General features: G+C 38.3%; 1 protein-coding gene across 3 annotated transcripts in view; it reads left to right on the top strand.

The window, feature by feature from the left end:
- Window positions 1-4: 4 nt before the first annotated feature.
- sh3glb1.L (SH3 domain GRB2 like, endophilin B1 L homeolog) overlaps window positions 5-21,121 on the top strand; it is a 30,088-nt gene continuing 8,971 nt past the window's right edge. Inside the window, exons 1-7 of one of the 3 annotated variants that reach the window (XM_041590546.1) lie at window positions 56-262; window positions 2,962-3,103; window positions 6,115-6,243; window positions 9,636-9,769; window positions 12,326-12,418; window positions 17,123-17,164; window positions 19,352-19,375. In XM_041590546.1, the coding sequence (XP_041446480.1) occupies window positions 200-262; window positions 2,962-3,103; window positions 6,115-6,243; window positions 9,636-9,769; window positions 12,326-12,418; window positions 17,123-17,164; window positions 19,352-19,375 (627 nt within the window). In that variant the 5' untranslated portion in view covers window positions 56-199. Of the gene's footprint in view, window positions 263-2,961; window positions 3,104-6,114; window positions 6,244-9,635; window positions 9,770-12,325; window positions 12,419-17,122; window positions 17,213-19,351; window positions 19,376-21,121 lie in introns of all 3 variants that reach the window. The other 2 variants (XM_041590547.1, XM_018258602.1) reach the window with 2 other exon arrangements.

Genomic DNA, 21,121 nt, shown 5'->3' with positions numbered 1-21,121 from the left:
CAAGGCTACGCCAGCAGGAAGACTTCGCATCTCTATGGTGACTGTAGGATTTTACTATTTCCGGTCCCAGATTGAGAAATTGATGCTGGAGCCGCCCCTGCAAGTGTGACAGTCTGGAGTACCGGGCGGAGTTTTCCTATACTCGCTTGTGTGTTTAGGTTCATCAGCCCCAATAGCCAGCGGGGGGTTTTCCATCGCCATGGATTTTAATGTGAAGAAATTAGCAGCGGACGCCGGGACGTTCCTCAGTCGCGCAGTACAGGTGTGTCATTTTATATGTAAAGATGTTTATATGGGGTGCGGGGCGGCAGGGGCTCGTGGAACAGGGGAAGTAGATATAACTTTCAAATTGAGTATTCACAGCTTTAGCTCGGGTGTGTGTGTGTGTATGTATATCCGGTTTGCTAATTGCGGATCATATTATCCAGTGACGCTGCCAATTGCCATCATTTAGGGGCAATGGATTGGAGCTCCCTCTACTGGTCAGTGTGATGCTACTGTCAGTCTTATTGTGTAATATCCACGGGCCCTACACTTTCTAATACATAGTCATGGCTTTCTCTTCCTCCTATTAGCACTTATCTAGTGGGATGTAAGTTAACTAATTGCATGCAGTGTGGGATCTGATTTAACTAACTTAATGGACTGAACTACACTGAGAGCCTGCATTAGGGGTTTTCCGCAGGATACTGCTTAGTGATGTCAGAATTTAGTGACCCAACAGAAAAATCCTTTAACCCCCCCCCCTAGACTTTGTGAATAAGGTAAAGTAATTGATTATCAATCAGGGCTTCCCTGGGCCCCTATACCTTCTGCCCCTGTCATACACACAGTGACAGCATATGCTTCCTGTATTGTTGCACCCATCCTTCTGTTTTCTCCTTCTCTATGTTCTCTCTTCAGCTGTTGGTGGGTACCAGGGTTGTACTAACAACAGCTGCAAGGATTAATATATATATATATATATATTGTAGCAATCCATGAAAGCACTCACGGCAATGACTTTGGTTAGCACCCGGCAAATAAATAAATAAATAAATATATTATATATATATATATATATATATATATATATATATATATATATATATATATATATATATACGGGTCCTTTGAAAGTTTATTATATGATATATTTGATATATTTGACCCAGCACCCGAAGTAAAACCAACACTAGCTCAGAGTGGGAACATATATATATATGTTGTATAGGGTATGCTTAGAATTCAATTGACCAGATTTTGTACAACAATATCTAACCAGTGCTCGACTAAATGTGACCCATGCAATTCTCATTAGCAAAATCAGCTGTCAGTCAAAGATTTGTGATCACTTTGCATCTCTTGAACTGTAGGAATAATGTTATTACTCTTAGTGAAGGTTCAGGTGATGATGCACTTCACAGTTGAAAGGGAAACATCTATAGTTTGGGCATTCTTGTCTGCTTTAATTCTCATGCTTATAACACACTAAAGCCACACGCATTCCAAGCTGAGGAACAGTAAATGTTTAATCAGATAAATGTTATTTTATTGTAATTTGTTTTGTAATCCTGGAATTATATCTAAAATCCTGGTCATAAAACAGGATAGGCTTCCTTCCTTGTCAGAAGGAAATGGCAATAGTCACGTGAGTACCAGGAATTAGATGCCCCGTGCAAAAATGTTATTTTGTTTTTAGATAAAATACACATTTTGTATTCTGGCTACAGTATCCTTCTTGGCTGCTACAGTTGTATTTTGAATACTGATGCTTAAGTTGCAGTGATTTTTCCATGTTGGCAAGTCAGGTAAAGCAATTTTCTTGAGTTTCTCACTGAAGAAAATCAGACAACTGAAATAAGTTAAATTAGATAGTTTCCAGTGTTGATAATTGGAATTGTGCTTCTGACACACACAGTTAATTTTGGTTGAAAATAAGACAAAAGTCCATCAATCAAATCCCTACAAATGAATCCCAGTGCTCTATACTCACATATATATAACTATATGTACAACAATACCTATACTAAACTGTAGATCCTTAGATCACAATTGCCTTGAATAAAGTCATCCAAGTCCCTCTTAAAGGCATTAACAGAATCTGCTGTGGCAACCCAACAGGGTGTTCCATAGCCTTGCTGTGAAGAACCACCTACACTGTTTCATATGAAAGTTAATTTCCTCTAGTTTAAAGGGTGTCCTGGTTCTTTGATCTTCTTAAATAATGTCCTCTAATGTACTTCTAAAAAGTAATCATGTCCTCTCGGAAGTGCCTTTTCTCCAGAGAAATTAACCCCAACCTTGACAGTCTTCCCTGATATTTTATTCTTCCATTTATCATGAACAATCATTCAAGACATTGGCAGTTACATTGTCAACTTTAATTAGTTTACAGAATGCAAAATTAATTTTGACATAAAAGTTGGGACCCATGTATGAAGCATTTGTCAGCCTGTTTGCTTAAAAAGGTAACTTGAAGTTGGTACCTCCGTGTTGTTAGCACTCCATACCCTAATACCCCAGTATAAGCTATCCTGATTCTTGTTTTGTCCTATTTCCTTGGTTGATTGAATTGGTTGAATTAGCATTCTGAAGGCTATCGTGTCTCTTAATCTATGATCAATAGTTTTCCATGTTTCATTGTTGGTTATTTTGCATAGCAAGACTCTTTCCTAGGGTAATCTTACCAAGGTTATTTTTTGCCTTAAAATAATTTTAAATGTGATTAATTGATTCTACTTGATTGTCTAGATGGAATATTTTCTGTTATTGAGACACGTAGTTGCCTTTCAAATAAGAGCTGCTAGTGCCTTTAATGGTAAGCAATGAAAAAGCCATACAGGATAGCTGCACTAAAGATTCCAAGTGTCTGTTATGTATTTATTTCTACTGCCTTGTAACCAATGATAATGCATTTTATTTTGTTGCTTGAGAAGTGCAGATGCCATTTACTATTTTTTCAAATTTTGTTTTCAACAGTTTACAGAAGAAAAATTTGGCCAGGCAGAGAAGACTGAACTTGATGCTCACCTGGAAAATCTTCTCGCGAAAGCTGAATGCACAAAGGTTTGGACTGAGAAGATCATGAAGCAGACAGAGGTGCTGTTACAACCAAATCCAAGTAAGATTATCCCCCCTTCCCATAAGAATGTTCTCTAAAGCAAAATGTAAGATAAGATGCAGAAAGGTGCTATTAAATGCTTTTTTAAACATCTTAAAGTAACAGTCAAGTTAAGAAACTGAATACATCTCCCTGTTGTGATCTTTGTTGGCTGGTATGTCTTATATTCCACAAGAAGACATTGCAGTTTTACTTATTTGTTTTAATTTTTGAAAATGTTTGCGCCTCCCAAGGCTCAAATCATCTCTGCCTTGTACATGGAATTCCCCAAATCTAACCTGTGCAAACCATAGTCCCCCACAGCCACTCACTACATTATATTTGTTTCTCACCAAAGCCCTTACTTTTATTGAAGCAATTCCGATAAGTTTGTTACTTCTTTAGGGCAATGACACATGGTGCTACTTGTCACCCGCGATTTGTCACGGCTACAAAACGTCAGAAAAAACCCCTACCATAGACAATGCTGAGAATTTTCTCTGCTAAAACACTCTAATGACAGTTATCACTCTAAATTGCATGCAATGGCAGCAACTGCGTCAAATCACAAGTGACAAGAAGCACTGTGTGTCAATGCCCTTAAGTTAGTGATACAGTGTCATCGTACATGGCAGTTGTTCCATCTACCCCCATGTGCTTAGATAAAGTAGCTCTTTATATTTGTTCACTTGCACAAGTTTTCAGACAGCCGATGTGTGCATACAATATGGGCTTGATCTAGCTTTGCAAGTTTTTTAATGGTTGAATATGACATCAGCCAACGCTTGGAAAGTGTTGATCTGTCATTGTGCTACTGAGAGAATGGTTTATCTTTGGAATGCTTGATGAGTGTGAATGGGCTATTTAACATGCATCCTAACACTTGGTCAATTGTTTATCTTAGGGTTTCCTTTCCTTGTAAATTAGAACAGTGGGTGTGTGCTGTAGTTAGCAGGCCTGAAATAGTTGATCAACTAGTTTCTAAACCAAAAGTAAAGCTGGCCATAGACGCAAAGATCTGATCGTACGATTTTCGGACCGTGTGTGGACAGTCCCGACATTTTTCGTCCGGCGGAGTTCGGTCGATCGGACAGGTTAAAAGATTTGTGTCGGCTGCGGGTAATATCTCTGCATGTATTGCCGGTCGTACGATTTTCAGAGGGAGACTGTCACTAGTTTTGGTCGGACATAACTTTCGTACGATTGCTGTCAGGGGCAGAACATTGGCTGATCTGTTCTTTTGTACTTTATTTGATTGGAATGGTTAGTGGCAGGTCGGGAGAAGTCCGATCTTTGCAGATCTTTGCGTCTGTGGCCAGATTTAGAGATGAGATATAGAGTAAATTTTTCCTTTTTGTGTCGAACAGAAAAATCCCCTTACTAGAAACAATTAGGGGCTGTAGCATTGTGGTAAAGGGATGCGTGTAACCAGAAGTCATTGGGGAAGTTGCTGACCAAAAAGTGTTGAGTCTTGCCAGATACCACCCAAGCTATAACAGAAATAGTCTCTTAATGGAGATCTTTATGATATGAAATACAACTTAACTGACAATTCATATACTCGGATATAAATTATGAAATAACCTTGTTAGATTTACATCTTGGTGACTCAACCTGAATTGTTTTTTTAGTTTTTTTCTCATCCATAGCTGGTGATATTACCTACAATTGTGTTCAGGAGCCTAAAGGTGGCCATGCACCTTATGTTTTTTACCCTTGTGGTGTACCATATAGGGTCACTACGATCTGATCATAATAGGAGCCTTTGCAGGCAGTCGGGAGAAGGCCACATCAACTTGCCAGGGCTTTCCAAGGATAGGCCGTTGGCATAGGCAGATAAGCTGACAATTTTGTCTGAAGGGGCCAAATCAGCAGCTTAAGTCTGTGCATGGCCAGCTTTGGTTTATAGCTGTTTGTGTTTAGAGAGGGAAAGAAATTGTTCCTGTGAGTGCACTTTCTGCAGCAGCAGCCAGATTTCTTGGAATAGGCTGATCGCTTGTTTGCTTGTCATCATTTTAACATGACATTGGGCGGTGAATTCATTCTTTGCACTAGACTTCCTCTGGCTTTCCATTTATTTTCTGTAGAGTGCCTTTGGCTTCTTATAAACAGTTGCTTGTCAAAGTAGGCCATATATTTATCTGATAACAGTAGTCATCCTGTGACTTAATCCCTTTTCCTTCCTCTCCATGTCCAGACAGACTCCATTGGGGTTTCGGTGTTTTATATTGAAAAGTTACTTTTGTCTTGTTTGTTTAAATACATCTAGCTTACTTTAACCTTTTTATTTCTATATCAGGGAAATTAATGGTGCTCCTTAACTCTTTCCAACAAAGTCTTGTCAGAATATGGATTCTCAAAAACAATGTTTTTATTTTACTTGTAGTGAACATTCCCCAGTGTTTAAGGAAAAAGAAAATGAGAAACACAAGGGGATGCTAATTTATTAAGCCATCTAGGGTTTAAAATTGCTTTCCTTTTAAAGCAGGCTAGCGTATATGTTCTTTATAAAATGGTCTGGCATGGGGTGGATAACTGCAGAAAATGGCTTTTAATGTTTTCTTTACTCCCTGGTAACTTTTTGCACAACGTAAAATAAAGCACATACCAGTAAAGTAAGCTCAGTTGCAAGTGTTAGCTCTGCAAGACATATTTTTGAGAGGGCTGGAAAAAACACGGTGGCTTGGTGTTCAGAAGGAAAGTAGTCCTCAAAAGGATCTAAAGCCATCCTTTTTAATCTCTGCACTCTGCTCTGGATAATTTAGGCTTTTGCATTACTGAATGATCAACATTAACAGAAATAAAATAATGAAACTCTTTAGGAGACATTTTTCTTGCCATTTCTTAATCTTAAAATCTAAAGTTAATTACATTAGTGTTAATATGTGACCAGTTGTATTTCCCTCTAAAAATACTACCCTTCTTTCATAAGAGTGGATGTGTTGCTAAGAATTAAGTCATTAAAATTTGTCTCCAGCCTTCTGTCTTGTGACTGGTATCTGATTTCTTTCCTGTTTGCCTTTTTTCTAAAGATGCCCGGATAGAAGAATTTGTGTATGAGAAACTTGAACGGAAGGCACCAAGCCGTATAAATACCGAAGAGCAATTAGCTCAGTATATGAATGATGCTGGTAATGAGTTTGGCCCTGGAACAGCGTATGGTAAGTACAGCTGCATACTCTGAGAAGGCATGTCCTTTTACCAGCAATATTTGGAAAATAAAACATACATTCTACTGTCTTGTTTGACCAGGCAGAACGTGCAGGCAATGTGTTCTAAGCAACACCAGCTAGTCACTCAGGAACCACTGTACCTTGATGGATAGTAACAGTCTGTACGTCATTCATATAAGCTTGGCAGCAGCATGAGTTTTCAGTGCTATATTAATTACAATGTGAACACTTTATAGAAATTAATGGGGGGGAAATAGCCCTGGGTGCAGACATAAAGCTGTCAAATCCAATGAATTGCTCAAACATTCCAATCCTGCAAAAACATAAGCGTGAAATTTTAGAGCATCTGAAGTTCCTTCATGAGGCAGATGGAGCCAGTGCTATACAGAACCATCACATTTTTTGCATTACTGGAATGACCGCAATTCTTCTTTGCGTTGCACATTTTGAAGCTTTTACTGATATCAACAATGACAGCACAGGGCTTGCCTTACCTCCCTAGCAGCAGCAAAAGAGACAAGCACTGATGTAGAGCTGAGCCAGATTAGGGTTGTATTTGGCAACCTGTTTGCATGTGGACATTTGCCTTACAAACTCACACTGTTTGCTCTAACTGGAAGCTTCAGAAGCATGGCAAGAGAAATATAAAGGGCCTTTTGGAAGGAGTTTTGGGCATTTTTTTCCATGCTTTTAAAATGGAAAAGAGTGGAGGATATGGTGGAAACCCTGATAACATATTGGCAAACACTGAAAATGGGTTGGGATTATATATTGGACTAAACGTTATCCAATAAGCCTTAAGACTATGACCACACAGGCTGAAGGCTCTGAAGGTGTATTTTTGCAGCCTAAGAGAAGCCGTTTTGCTCAGTGCCCCTGCCCCATTGATTTGAATCCGATAAGCCTGTGTGCGCTCACACACATTGGTCAGCCTGTGTGCTCACAGCTTAAAGGCTTCTTCACCCAAATAATCAGAAGAACATTTAAATTATTTTGCTTAAGTATTAACTGGCCACTGCTCTGTTCTCCTGACCATATGACCCAGTTTAGCATAAGCCAGTTCTCTAGCCAATACTACAGTGTCCACAATGCCTTGTATGTTTTGTAGTAAAATACAGGTAAATGGAGGGCACACCTAATTCAAACAATAAAGAAGCAAACATGCAGTAAGAGGTGCAACATAAACCATAAGTCGTCCCTACCGAGCAACTGAATACAACATATACAAGAAAATAGGTCTGCACACTCAAACAAAGAATCGTTAGACTCAGGTGGTAAGATTGAAATATACTTTACTAGTTAAAAACAGCCAGACAGTAACATAATGTTTACAGTTCTTTGTTTCTGTAAACATTATGTTACTGTCTGGCTGTTTTTAACTAGTAAAGTATATTTCAATCTTACCACCTGAGTCTAACGATTCCTGTTTGAGTGTGCAGACCTATTTTCTTGTATATGTTTTGTAGTAAACAAACTTGTGAAGGCTCATGCAAGTCATTGTGGGAATTGCATTTTTGGCAAGTCATTGTGGGAATTGCATTTTTGGCAAGTGCAAAGGTACTTTTGCTGCAATGTCTTAACAAACAAGACAAGCTGTGTAGAGAATATAAGTACCCAGAAAGATGATGCTTTCACTAACAATAACATAAATTAGTTACGGACACCTGTCAATATTTCGTTTGTTCATATAGCTCTTTACAGGTTGCCTGTAAGTTTGGAATTTATCACTAATTTGCTATTGGGTTTTCCTGTCTTGAATTGAAAGGGTTAAACAAATTATTGGGAATGTTGTCTGGCCTATATAACAAATATGAGTTCTGCACACTTTATTTTACTACTTTGGAATGGAAGATTTCATTAATTGCAATCTGGATGCACTGTGAAGCACTGTGAGAACAATAATGTAAGGGTAAAATAAAGAAACCTTGACACGTCACCTGTAAAGTACAGTGGTGCTGAAAACCAGAAGAAAGAAGCTATTTGCCACTTGTTTCAGTTTTGTAATAGTATAAAAGACATCCATTCTCTTGTAGTTTTAAAGCCTACACTGGACTCCAGTCCTATTGGTTCAGTGGCTGTAATGAGCATACAGCCTTAATGCAGGACTTTGATTGGCTGGAAATATTATGTATATTGTTAATCCAGACTTTCAGATCTTGTAACACCATACACTATAATATCCACTCATTTGGCGAGGTCGTGAAACGAGCAGGTCTTTTCCCCAATATGCCCACCAACAGCAGGGTGATATGTGGTTAATCTGATTGTTTGGCCTTAGGTCTACATGGGGTGGGGGGTAGGGTTTTTTTGATAAAGGTTTGAATTCTCCTTAATGTTTCATATTGCCCAGATATAGAGGAAAAGTAATTCACCGCCACGACTTGGGTAATGCTGGCAGGGAAAACCCTTGCTAGTTTATTGCAGGATGCAACGTTTTGGGGTGGAACCTGTCATCATATACATATATATGCATCATATATACGCCAGCCATCTTCTTCGGTAATCTTCGCATCTTGATGGCATTTTCGGCGCATGCGCAGTTAAAGTAAAAAATTAGGGCCATATGCCCGGGGGGGCAGGTAGGCTGGGGGGAAGGAGGGACCGGGGTCTACCCAGAGTAGGGGGGAGGTTTTTTTTTTATTACGGGTTGAATTCTCCTTTAAGAAAGATACCATTCCAGTTGTGAGTTCATTTGAGGTATAGAAAATCTCTTAACACTCTTTTATAAATAACTCCCTTAATGTTTGTTTCTAAAAATAAACATTATTTTAAATTGAAAATGTTTGTGCAATATTGCTAAGTAAAGCAGAGTTGGGAACAAAAAAAGCCCCTTATAGGAGATGCTGCACAAAATGTTCTAAAGATTTCTTGGAAAATACGGTTTTTGGATTCCTTTATAGTAAAGAAAACCTTTTATACCTCGGCACAGGTATTTTCACATTATCTGATGTGTATTTTGTGGACAAAAGGCCAGAAACATTCAGGCAATTGCAGGACAGAGGGTTACATTTGTCTCCATGCATCTAGACTACAATAGGAGTGGCTTCTATAAAATTGTACACTGGCACAAGCTTCTATAAGTATTGTTTCAGCATGACGCTGGTTAAAATCTGTTTTATGTTTATAGATGGCAACATTAGGTAATCTGCGCTACTAAGAAGAAAGTTACTGCTTGGAAATCTCTGGACAATACAACTTGAAATCAGTGTTTGTTTTCATTATGTCTCTGTAAAATTAAAATTTAGTAGAAAAAAAAAAACGGCTGAAGCAATATAACTTCATTTGAAATGTTTATAGATTTGTACCCTGAAGGAAGAGACTGTTAGTAAGCTGTTAATAATGCAGTAGCTATGTTTATAAAACAATTGCTATTTTTACAGGAAATGCTCTCATTAAGTGCGGAGAAACACAAAAAAGAATAGGAGTGGCTCACAGAGAACTTGTTCAGACCGCAGCTATAAACTTCCTCACTCCATTGAGAAATTTTATAGAAGGAGATTATAAAACAATGGCTGTAAGTAATACAGATTCATAGACTGTTATTGGTAAAAGTCTGTAGCCTTTGGGCAATAGAAGGGAGACATCTGTAAAAGACATAAGACCACCATTGAAGTTGTGGGTGTTACAACACCATATAATGTATAACCTGCCTTCCTACATTAAAAATCAGCAATAGTTATAAACTACAAAGGCTTTACAGGGACACTCCAAGGCTAACTTAAAGGCTAAAACAGCAAATATTGAGATTATAAAATGTACAGTACAGATATAAGATCCGTTATCCGGAAACCCGTTATTCAGAAATAATAAAAATAAAATTTACAGCAAGACCATCTCCCATAGACTCCATTTTATCCAAATAAGTAAGTTGTACTTGACCCAAACTAAGATATAATTAACCCTTATTGGATTCAAAAACAGCCTATTGGGTTTATTTATTGTTTACATGATTTTCTAGTAGACTTAATGTATGAAGATCCAAATTACAGAAGGATTGATTATCCAGAAAACCCCAGGTCCAAAGCATTCTGGATTACAGGTCCCATACCTGTATTGTGTTACTGCAATATCGATATCTTGGTCTTACAAAGAGTGAGTGATTGCAGTTCAGGTTGGCTATCAACCCATTGAATCTCTAGACAACCACTATCGTGAGTCCTATACCCTTATCTTGTAAGCTCGTTAGCCAAGTGTTTCCCAGTAAACAAATGGAATTGATCAATTAGCCATCAAATTTACTATGGTCTTTTTATGTGACTTCTGTTGGCTATATGTTTCATAGCATTAAGGGCAGAGACGCACGCTCCTATTTGGGGAGATTAGTTGCCCAGCGACAAATCTCCTCTTCGGGGCGACTAATCTTATTACATTCTGGAAGCCGGGGAAGGCGTTTGGGGGAGATTCGTCGTCCCGAAGAAGAGGAGATTTGTTGCTGGGTGACTAATCTCCCCGAATCTGAGCGTGTGTCTCTGCCCTAACGCATTTGTTCACCTTTAACTTTTCGAATGAATTTGTTTTCATTTTTTATTATTTGTGATTTTTGTTTTTTTTTTGTTTTGTTTTTTTATTCAGAAGCTCTCCAGTTCATAATTTCAGCAATCTGGTTGCTAGGATCCAAATTATCTTAGTAACTGTGCATTGATTTGGATAAGAGACTGGAATATGAATAGAGAGGCCTGACTAGATGGATGAGTAATAAAAAAATAGCAATAACAATACATTTGTAGCCTTACAGAGCATTTGTTTTTTTAGATGGGGTCAGTGACCCCCATTTGTAAGCTGAAAAAAGTCTGAAGAAAAAGGCAAATAATTCAAAAACTATAAAAAAAATAACTAAATCATGAAGACCTATTGAAATCTTGCTTAAAATTAGCCATTCGATAGCATGCTAAAAGTTAAAGGGGTGGTTCATCTTTAAAGGGGAATTGATCCTAACTGTTTACTTACCCCTCGGTGCAGAGTCACAGCATGTGAGTTTACCGCAGCCATCTTGCTGGTCTTCGATAAGCTGAGACGGAGAAGAACGAAGCAGCGTATGCGCATTTGGAGCAATTTACAGTTTTTGCGACAACTGCTCATCGACTAAATGGACGGAAATTGCCTAAGCGCCGGAAGAAGACCAGAAGACCCGAAGACCCAGAAGATGGCTGCTGTGAATTTCTATGCTGTGACTCTACACAAGAAAATAAAAAGTTAGGGGCATTTCCCGGGGGGGGGGGAAAGGGGGGGTCTACATGGCGTGGGGGGTAGGGTTTTTTTTGTTAAAGGGTTTGTTTCTACTTTAAGTAAGCTTTTGGTATGTTATAGAATGACCAATTCAAAGCAACATTTCATTTGGTGTTCGTTATTTATTTTTTAGTTCTTTAATGGTATGCCTTTTTTCTTCTGACTTTTTCCAGCTGTCAAATGGGGGTCACTAAACTCATCTTAAAACAAATGCTCCGTAAAGCTACAAATGTATTTTTATTGCTATTACTCCTCTTTCTATTCAAATCAATGCATGGTTGCTAGGGTAATTTGAACCCTAGCAACCAAATTTCTGAACTTGCAAACTGGTGAGCTGCTGAATAATAAGCTAAAAAACGCAAATAAGGTATGCAATTAAGCAACAAAATGCAACCCAGCCTGAAGGAGATAACTTTATGGTAAATTTCAAATTGTTTTAGAACAATTGTTACTTTCTACGTCATACTAAATGGTAACTCAAAGGTGAACCCCTTTAAACGAAAAAGACACCTTGCCACAGAGAACATTGACCAGAGACTGAATCTTGCTGTGTTTGGTGCAAGCTATTGATGGCATGACATATCCAAAAAAAAATTCTTTATGAGCAGCCTAGAAAATGTGTGTGATAGTATCCAGTTAAAGGGGTTTACTGTGTTAAAATTAATATTAACTATTAAACAGAAAGCTATATTAGGAGTACTAATATCATAGTCCCTTAGTGCAGTTTGCTGTGCTAAGATGAAGCAACTGGTGTAAAAAAAAAACCATTTATTAATCATTTTACTTGTTGGGTCCTTGTGGTGGTAGAAAACAATATGCTATAATCTTAAATTTTCCTCTTTAGAAAGAAAAGAAACTCTTGCAGAATAAAAGGTTGGATTTGGATGCAGCTAAGACCCGACTGAAGAAAGCCAGAGTTACAGAAGCCAGAGCCGCAGTAAGTAGATTCTTGACAAATGAGTGGAAAAATACCACGTCGTTCTTTTCTTTGTGGTTGAGTACACCAAAAAGCTGACCCTGACAAAATGTACTTTTGTGGTAAACAACTGGAATATCCTGGATTCTAGCACCAGCCCTTCAGTGAGCTTTGAGTAATGGGAAAGGTAAACATTTAGTTTAACAATACACATTGTAGTTATATTGTATTTTAAATATTTGTTGTCCATGCCTCTTATATTTTCTATAAGCACAAAACACACCCATCCTTTGTTTTCCTTTTTATATTTGCATAGTGGTAAATAAATAATGCCCATGAATTACTTTTTAGAAGTCACACTATTTTCTGTATTTCCTCCCAAAGCCTACAACAAGTCTTATTCATTTGCCGTAGTCTTTATGCAGTGAAGTAGCTTTGGTTCTGGCCTATTGACTAGAGGCATGGTTATAGTCACAGTTGGAGAAGATCTAAAGATCAAGCATATTACACTTACACAAAAGGACTTAAAGGGATTGTGCTCTTATTATGGAAGCCATTATCTCTGTTGGATACTCTTATCAGCAGGGCCGCCATCAGGGGGGGACAGGGGGGACTGTTGTCCCGGGCCCGGATGTTTTGGGGAGTTAAGGGGGGCCCGGCCGTGCTGCACTTACTTGCACAGCCGTTCCCCTGCATCCAAGCTCCGGATGACTTCTTCTTGTGTTCTGATTCGGCTGTGAAATGTAAGTCCCGGTAAAGCCACATGCTGATTGGTTGGGAGAAGTTTGAACCTCCCCTCAACTTTATCCAATCACCATGCGCCTTTACCGGGACTAACATTTCACTGGCGAATCAGAGCACAAGAAACTGAAGATACCAGCATCTGAATTCCCTGGCTAAGGTACGTGCAGTTTTTTTTTTCTTTTAACTTGTGGGAGCCCTGACCAATTGTTTTTTTAAATGTGTGGGGGCCCTTTGCTATTTTTTTTTTTTTTTTTAAGATGTGTGGGGGCCCTGGCTAATAGTTTTTTTTTTTTAAATGTGTGGGGGCCCTTTGCTATTTTTTTTTTTAAGATGTGTGGGGGCCCTGGCTAATTGTTTTTTTTAAATGTGTGGGGGCCCTTTGTTATTTTTTTTTTTTTTTAAGATGTGTGGGGGCCCTGGCTAATTGGGTTTTTTTTGGAAAAAAATGTGTGGGGGCCGTGGCTAATTGTGTTTTTTTTTAAATGTGTGGGGGCCCTTTGCTATTTTTTTTTCAAGATGTGTGGGGGCCCTGGCTAATTGTTTTTTTTTTAAAAAAATGTGTGGGGGCCCTGGCTAATTGTTTTTTATTTTTTAAAGATGCGTGGGGGCCCTGGCTAATTGTTTTTTTTTTTTTTTATGTGTGGGGCCCTGGCCACCAATGTTTTTTTTCTTTAACCACCACCTGACCACCAAAACTTGTAGGAGGGGTCTGGGCACCAAAGTTATTTTTTTAACTTGTAGGGGGGCACTTCATGTTTTAATGCCTGTGTCTTGTGTGGCCTTCATACTGAGGGAGGGGTGGCGAGGGGGGGCCCCAGAAAATTTTGTTGTGCGGGGCCCCGTGATTTCTGATGGCAGCCCTGCTTATCAGAACAAATGGGAAGGCATTACTTGATAGGGTACTTTTGTTTTCTTTTATTGATTATTATTCTTTGTACTATTTAAAGGTGCTTTAAATCATGATTATTTCATGACCACAAACTACTGTATATATTTTCATATTTGTAATTAATGCTGCCTTTTGCCACAAGGTGGAGAAAAGAACCACAAACTCTGCTACAAAGGCTCTGTGAAAAACTGGAGCCTTTTTTCTTTTTTTCTCCTTTCTAGATAAATTATAATATAATAGAACAGGTTGCCACCTCTATTTATGTTCTGAATCTGACCTTATAGATACTATTGCAGTACACCGTATTTACAGTAGGGATGCACTGAATCCGCTATTTTAGGATTCTGCAAAATCCCTTTCGGGTGGATCATAATTTGCATATGTAAAGTAGGAGAATTACATGTACACGCATGGTTAAAATATTTTTTGCTTCCTTGTTTGTGTGACGAAAAATCACATGATTTTTTTGATTCAGATTCGGTTCGGCCAGGCACCTGGATTCCCGAATCATATCCTGGATTCGGGGCTACTGCTTAGCCAAACCCCAGAAACAATGTTCTCTGTATTTTTAGTTTGGGTGACAAGGCACCAAGGGGTGAAGACAGTTCCGGACTGAGAATTAAAATAGGCCCTGGCATTTCAGGTACACAGAGGCCCAATCAGCCCACACAGAGGCCCAATCAGCCCCCATCAGCCCACTAAATACTGACTTTCTATGTCACCTTATAGCAGCCCCTCTGGCATTTGCCAGAACCCACAGATTGCCAGTCCATGCCTGGGTGAAGATCAAACGTATCCTCTACGTGTGTGATTTCATGATGTTTAGGTGAGGTGAACATTTGTTAATCAACCAATGGGCCCTTCTGGTCATCTCTCAGGGTTACAAAATGAAAAATTTCTTCCCCTCTGTTCCATCCAAAAGATTCTTCTTGCCACAGTTACTGATGCGAGATCCCAAAATGGAGCACTGCTCATAGTACTTTGCGGCCGTGTTTCATCAAACATCATCTAACCTTAACTTTGTGTTCCGGTATCAAAATATAATTGATCCAGTTAGTCCTGATGTCAGTGGAAGAACACATTTGTGACATGTATCATAGTTTTTGCATTCTTCTGGAAGACTGTTATAATAGGTGGCCTAAATAGATAAAGGTGCACATTCATGCTTTCATGCTCCTTTAAAATGCTCCTTTAAAGGAGAACCAAACCCTTTATATTAAAATCTTATCCTGCAAGACCCCCCTCCCTTCTCCCCCCCCAACCTAGCTATTAAATGCCCCCAACTCTTTAGTTACCCCTCGTTGCAGATTCAGAGCATTGGCGTATGGGCGCCATCTTCTTCTCTTCGGTACCCTGCAAGACCCCCCTCCCTTCTCCCCCCCAGCCTAGCTATTAAATGCCCCTAACTCTTTAGTTACCCCTCGTTGCAGATTCAGAGCATTGGCGTATGGGCGCCATCTTCTTCTCTTCGGTACCCTGCAAGACCCCCCTCCCTTCTCCCCCCCAGCCTAGTTATTAAATGCCCCTAACTCTTTAGTTACCCCTCGTTGCAGATTCAGAGCATTGGCGTATGGGCGCCATCTTCTTCTCTTCGGTAATCTTCGTGAAATAAGTGGTGCATGCGCAGTTGATGCAGTCTTCCGGTTTTTGACAACTGCACATGTGACGAATTTGCCAAAGCGCTGGGAGAAGAACTGAAGATTACCGAAAGAGAAGAAAATGGCGCCCCAGAACTCTGATGCGCTGATTGAATCTACAATGAGGGGTAAGTAAAGAATTAGGGGCATTTACCGAGGGTAACACCTAGGCTGGGAGGGAGCAGGGAGGGGGTCTATGTAGGGTTCGGGGATAGGGGATTTCAATATAAACGGTTTGGTTCGCCTTGAAAGTTAGCCTGTGAAGTTTATTTATTAAAGGAAAACTATACCCTCAAAATGAATACTTAAGCAACAGATAATTTATATCAAATGAAGTGGCACATTAAAGAATCTTACCAAACTGGAATATATATTTAAGTAAATATTGCCCTTTTACATCTCTTGCCTTGAACCACCATTTTGTGATGGTCTGTGTGCTGCCTCAGAGATCACCTGACCAGAAATACTTCAACTCTTACTGTAACAGGAAGAAGTGAGGTAGCAAAAGGCAGAACTCTGTCTGTTAATTGGCTCATATGACCTACCATGTATAGTTTGTTTGGTTTGCTTGTGTGCACCGTGAATCATACAATCCCAGGGGACGGCCCTTATTTTTTAAAATGGCAATTTTCTATTTATGATTATCCAATGGCACATACTAAAAATGTATATTGTTATGAAAATGGTTTATTTACACGAAGCAGGCTTTTACATATGAGCTGTTTAATGCAATATCTTTTTATAGAGACCAACATTGTTTGAGGGGTATAGTTTTCCTTTAATGAAGCAAACCATGCTAGTAAGTATATGACCATTCATGTTTGTTTAGATTGGACATAACTTGGTGCTTAGAACATTTTTCAGAATACAGTAGGACCCCCATTTTACATTTTTCAAGGGACCAGAATAAAATCAGGGAAAATCAGGGAAAATATAAAATCAGGGAAATGTATTAAGCATACTATATAGGTGGGAACACAAAAAAACAATGTAAAGTGAGGGAAAACTTAAAACCAGGGGATGTAAAATTGAAGTTTCACTGTATTGGTAAAACATATGGGATTTTCAAATTATTTGCCGTACTTGATGTACTCTAACTACATCTATCTTTTGCTACACAGTAGAACTGTATGTTTCTCTTGTAACATGTTTTAACTGAGTAACAATGTAAACTCAGGGAAAGGTTGTTGTTGTTTTGGGTTCATTGAGCCTAAATTACTGGAAAGTATAACATTTTATGATTGGCACTGAGGTGGATTTAGTAACGTAATTGTCCAATAACAAATGGCAATCAATCCACAGTTGGCTTTGGACAGACTACTGCATGTTGGAAAATAAAAGCACACATCTGATTGTTTGTTATGGGCAATTATAATCAAACTGTATGTTTTTGGGCTAAATACTGTGCATATTCACAGATACTTTTTTCTCTTTGTTGTATGTATGTGATTAAAGCAACTAAATGCAACCCAGCCTGAAGGAGATAACAACTTTATGGTAAATGTGTCTTACATGATCAGCGTGTTGCACATAAAATTGCTGAAGGTTTGTTGGCCTTTATTGTAACTGCATTTTATACTTTGTGTTTTCTCTTGTCTTGTGAGCCCATAAGCTTTGTTACTATTAGAAGTGTAGCCATTAACAATTAAATGATGCACAAGCAACTATTTAAGCTAGCTGCAATTTTATTTTTCTGTCAAAGTGCTAAGTGATAGCATATATATTATTTAATATATGTATGTAAAACACAAACTGTAGCTGGAGTATATTCTTGCTATTGCAAGTTTTTGCATTGTACACAGCAAGAGAACTCACAGACTGGATGTCAAGATAAAATAGAATGTGCTTAGTTACCATTGTATTTGCCATTGTTTGGTAGCTGTGTATATGTTAGCTCCGTGCTGAGCATCTTCTAAACACTGTTGTTTTCAGACCTTCTTCCCAAACTCACCCCAATTCCTCATTTATTTTAGGTTGGTGATTAAAAAGTGGTTTCAGATTTATCTGAAATATACTGCTATCGACAAAAATGTTTTTTTCCTACTTGAACATGAAAAATATTCTCACCCAAGTTGAACTTTCCCATAGACATCCATTACTTATAAGAAAAATTAATAACATTTTTCATGACATAAGCCATTATAACCCATGGCAAAATAGTAGCAAGTGTTTTAGCATGCTATCAAAATAATAGTTCGAAAATAAAACAAAATTCATATTGGCCATACATGGGAAATTCTTGTTTGGGGCAGGATATGTTTTTGCACATGTAATAAAGGAATGGGATCCGTTATAAAGCTCTGAATTATGGAAAGGCCATCTCCCATAGACTCCATTTTATCCAAATAATCCAAATTTTTAAAAATGATTTCCTTTTGCTCTGTAATAATACAGTACATTGTACCTGTACTTGATTCAAACTAAAATATAATTAATCATTTTTGTAATCAAAACCAGCCTATTGGGTTTATTTAATGTTAACATGATTTTCTAGTAGACTTAAGGTACGAAGATCCAAATTACGGCAAGATCTGTTATCCAGACAACCCCAGGTCCCGAGCTTTCTAATTAACAGGTCCCATACCTTTATATGGAAAAAAATGTAATAATGCAGCGCTGTCCCTACGGCCTTTGTCTGGAGTGTATTACCCGGCATTTTTTACCGCACCCAGTTCCCCTGCGGCTCCCACCTTGCTCGCTTTATTAAAAGAAGCCAGCAGGACTGTGTGCAATAGTTAGAGAATTGCACAGAAACAGTTCCCCCCCCCGGCTCAACTTTATACCCGCCTGCCAAATTTTCAATTGTAAATTGCAAAAAAGTTTGGTTATTACACATTTTGATAAATCTGCTCCTTGGGGCAGATTTATCAAGGGTCGAATTCCGAAGTGGAAAAAACTTTGAAATTCGACCATCGGATTGCATACTTCGATATTCGAAGTAGAATTCGAAGGATTTTTAACATCCTACGATCGTACTCCAATCATAGTACGATTGTATGATCATACTACGATCGTACTTCGTACGATTAAATCGTTCGAATCGTTCAATTCGAAGTATGATCGTAGTATAATCGTACGATTAAATCGTTCAATTCAATTGTACGATTATACTTCGACTTCTAAAAACTTAGACAAATGTTGGCCATATGTTTTAGGAGGTCCCCGTAGGCTAATATAGCAATTCAGCAGGTTTAAGGTGGCGAAGTCAGTTTTTTTTAAAGAGACAGTGCTTCGATTATCGAATGGTCGTATCGTCGAAGTATTTTCACTTCGAATTGAAGTAGAATTTAGGCCTATTCGATGGTTGAAGCACCCAAAAAATAGTCCGAAATTCAACGTTTTTAATTCAGAAAATTCACGTCGACCCTTAGTAAATCTGCCCCTATGTGTCCGTTGCTTACAGAATCATCACAGATTTTTGTTCACATGTAAAACTGCGTAGGCAATTCAGCCATCGATAAATTCAAAAATCCAGTATCACTGAATTGCATGAATACAGACACAAATTGATGTGCTTTGTGATATAAACATAACAAATATATATATATATATATATCTATCACAGTTTGCATTGATAGTGTGAACAGCCATAAATAATTTTGCATTATCTATCTTTTGAAATGGATTAGAACCCCTAAATAATAATCTGTATTCAATATATGTATTTCTTTTGATGCTAATCAGATGTGGACTGAGGAAGTTATAAAAGTAAGTACTATTCATCTGAAGTAACAATATGTTATCAGTAGACTTTTTATTCAAATGTAAAGCAGAATATTCAATATCCAGGGATTTACTTTGATCATCTGGACACTGCAGTGCCCCTCATATAAAATATATAGGGACATATCTGAGTTACCTTACCTTATTAACACATTACCTTATACTTGAACAAAACCAAGATAAAATTAACCCTTATTGGATGCAAAACCAGCCTATTGGGTGTATTTAATTTTTTCATGATTTTCTAGTAGACTTAAGGTGTAAAGATCCAAATTACTGAAAGATCCATTACGCTGAAAACACCAGCTCCCGAGCATTCTGAATAACTGGTCCCATAACTGTATTTATTAATTACTGTTAGTAAATATTCTATTTAACGTGCACTTCATTTACCCACACTGTTTCTCAGGAGTCTACAGATGAGATTGATTTGGAACACTGAACACTAATGAATACATAAATAAATGTACATAATGAAGTCTCCTAGAACATTATACCCTGTATGCATGATGCATGAATGTAACCCATATTTGATAACAGGATGCATATTCTTTATAGTATCCAGTTTAAGCTTCCTCAAAATGTGATGCTTTCTTTACAAGTCAATTGTAAAAAAAGTGGGAGAGCAACATAAGCATGCAAAAAGTCCTGGGGGTGCCAAATATGGGCTGTAATAGGCTATTGGTAGCACCTAATGGACTATCAGCCTACACGAGGTTCTGTTTGGCAGTACACCTGGTTTTTATGCAACTAAAACTTGCCTCCATGACTAAAATTCAAAAATAAGCACCTGATTTGGGACCTGTGGGCAACATGTTGCTTACAAGCTACATAAGAGTTGGAGGAACCAGAGGCAGATGGTAACTGACAGTTTTACTAGTTCAAAAGAATTAGGTTGGACTGGCATCATAAGATGCTCTAGTTATTCATCTCTCTGGTTTCAAAAGGTTGTTGATCGGTTATAAAAAAATAATTTAGACCCAGAACAATCTTGGTACATCCCGCCAGAAGGTGGGAAAACACAACGCAGTAGTAGCTGGTACAGCCCAGAATCTAAATTCTGCTCATTACTTGTACTGCCATACTGGCCACATATCTGGTAACAAGCAAAAAATGTCTGTACTCCAATCTGGATACAATAACAACCTAATGTTATAATGTAGGAGGAAATTTCAGAGTGTGCCAAAATGCCCAGACCCATGGAATGTTGTTACTGTTGAGGATTCCAATCAACTTGCAAAGCATGCCATTATTGTCATTGGGTAGCAATGTGTAGTGATCCTCCATCGTTTTTAATTACAGTCTGTATCAGTGACCAGAATGCATTGCTTTCTAAAACCCTTTAAAATAACTGTAACACCAAAAAATTTAAGTGTTTGAAAGGCATGACAATATAATGTACTGTTGCCCTGCACTGGTACACCTGGTGTGTTTGCTTCTGATACACAACTATAGTTTACATAAACAAGCTGCTGTGTAGCCATGGGGGCAGCCATTCAAGCACAGGACACTCCGTCGATAACTGATAACGATAACTGAATCCTATTGTATGCTGCAGAGTTTCTGTTATCTGCTGTGTATCCTGTGCCTTTTCTCATTTTCTCATCAGCTTTGAATGGCTGCCCCCATGGCTACATAGCAGCTTGTTTATATAAACTGTTGACGAGTTTCTAAAGCAAAGACACCAGTTTTACCAGTGCAGAGCAACAGTACATTATATTTTAACTGCCT

The sequence above is a fragment of the Xenopus laevis genome, chromosome 4L (genome assembly GCF_017654675.1).
Source record: "Xenopus laevis strain J_2021 chromosome 4L, Xenopus_laevis_v10.1, whole genome shotgun sequence".
NCBI classification, from domain to species: Eukaryota; Metazoa; Chordata; class Amphibia; order Anura; family Pipidae; genus Xenopus; species Xenopus laevis.
Note: the sequence above shows the minus strand (reverse complement) of the source record. Positions and strands in the feature narration are given on the sequence as shown.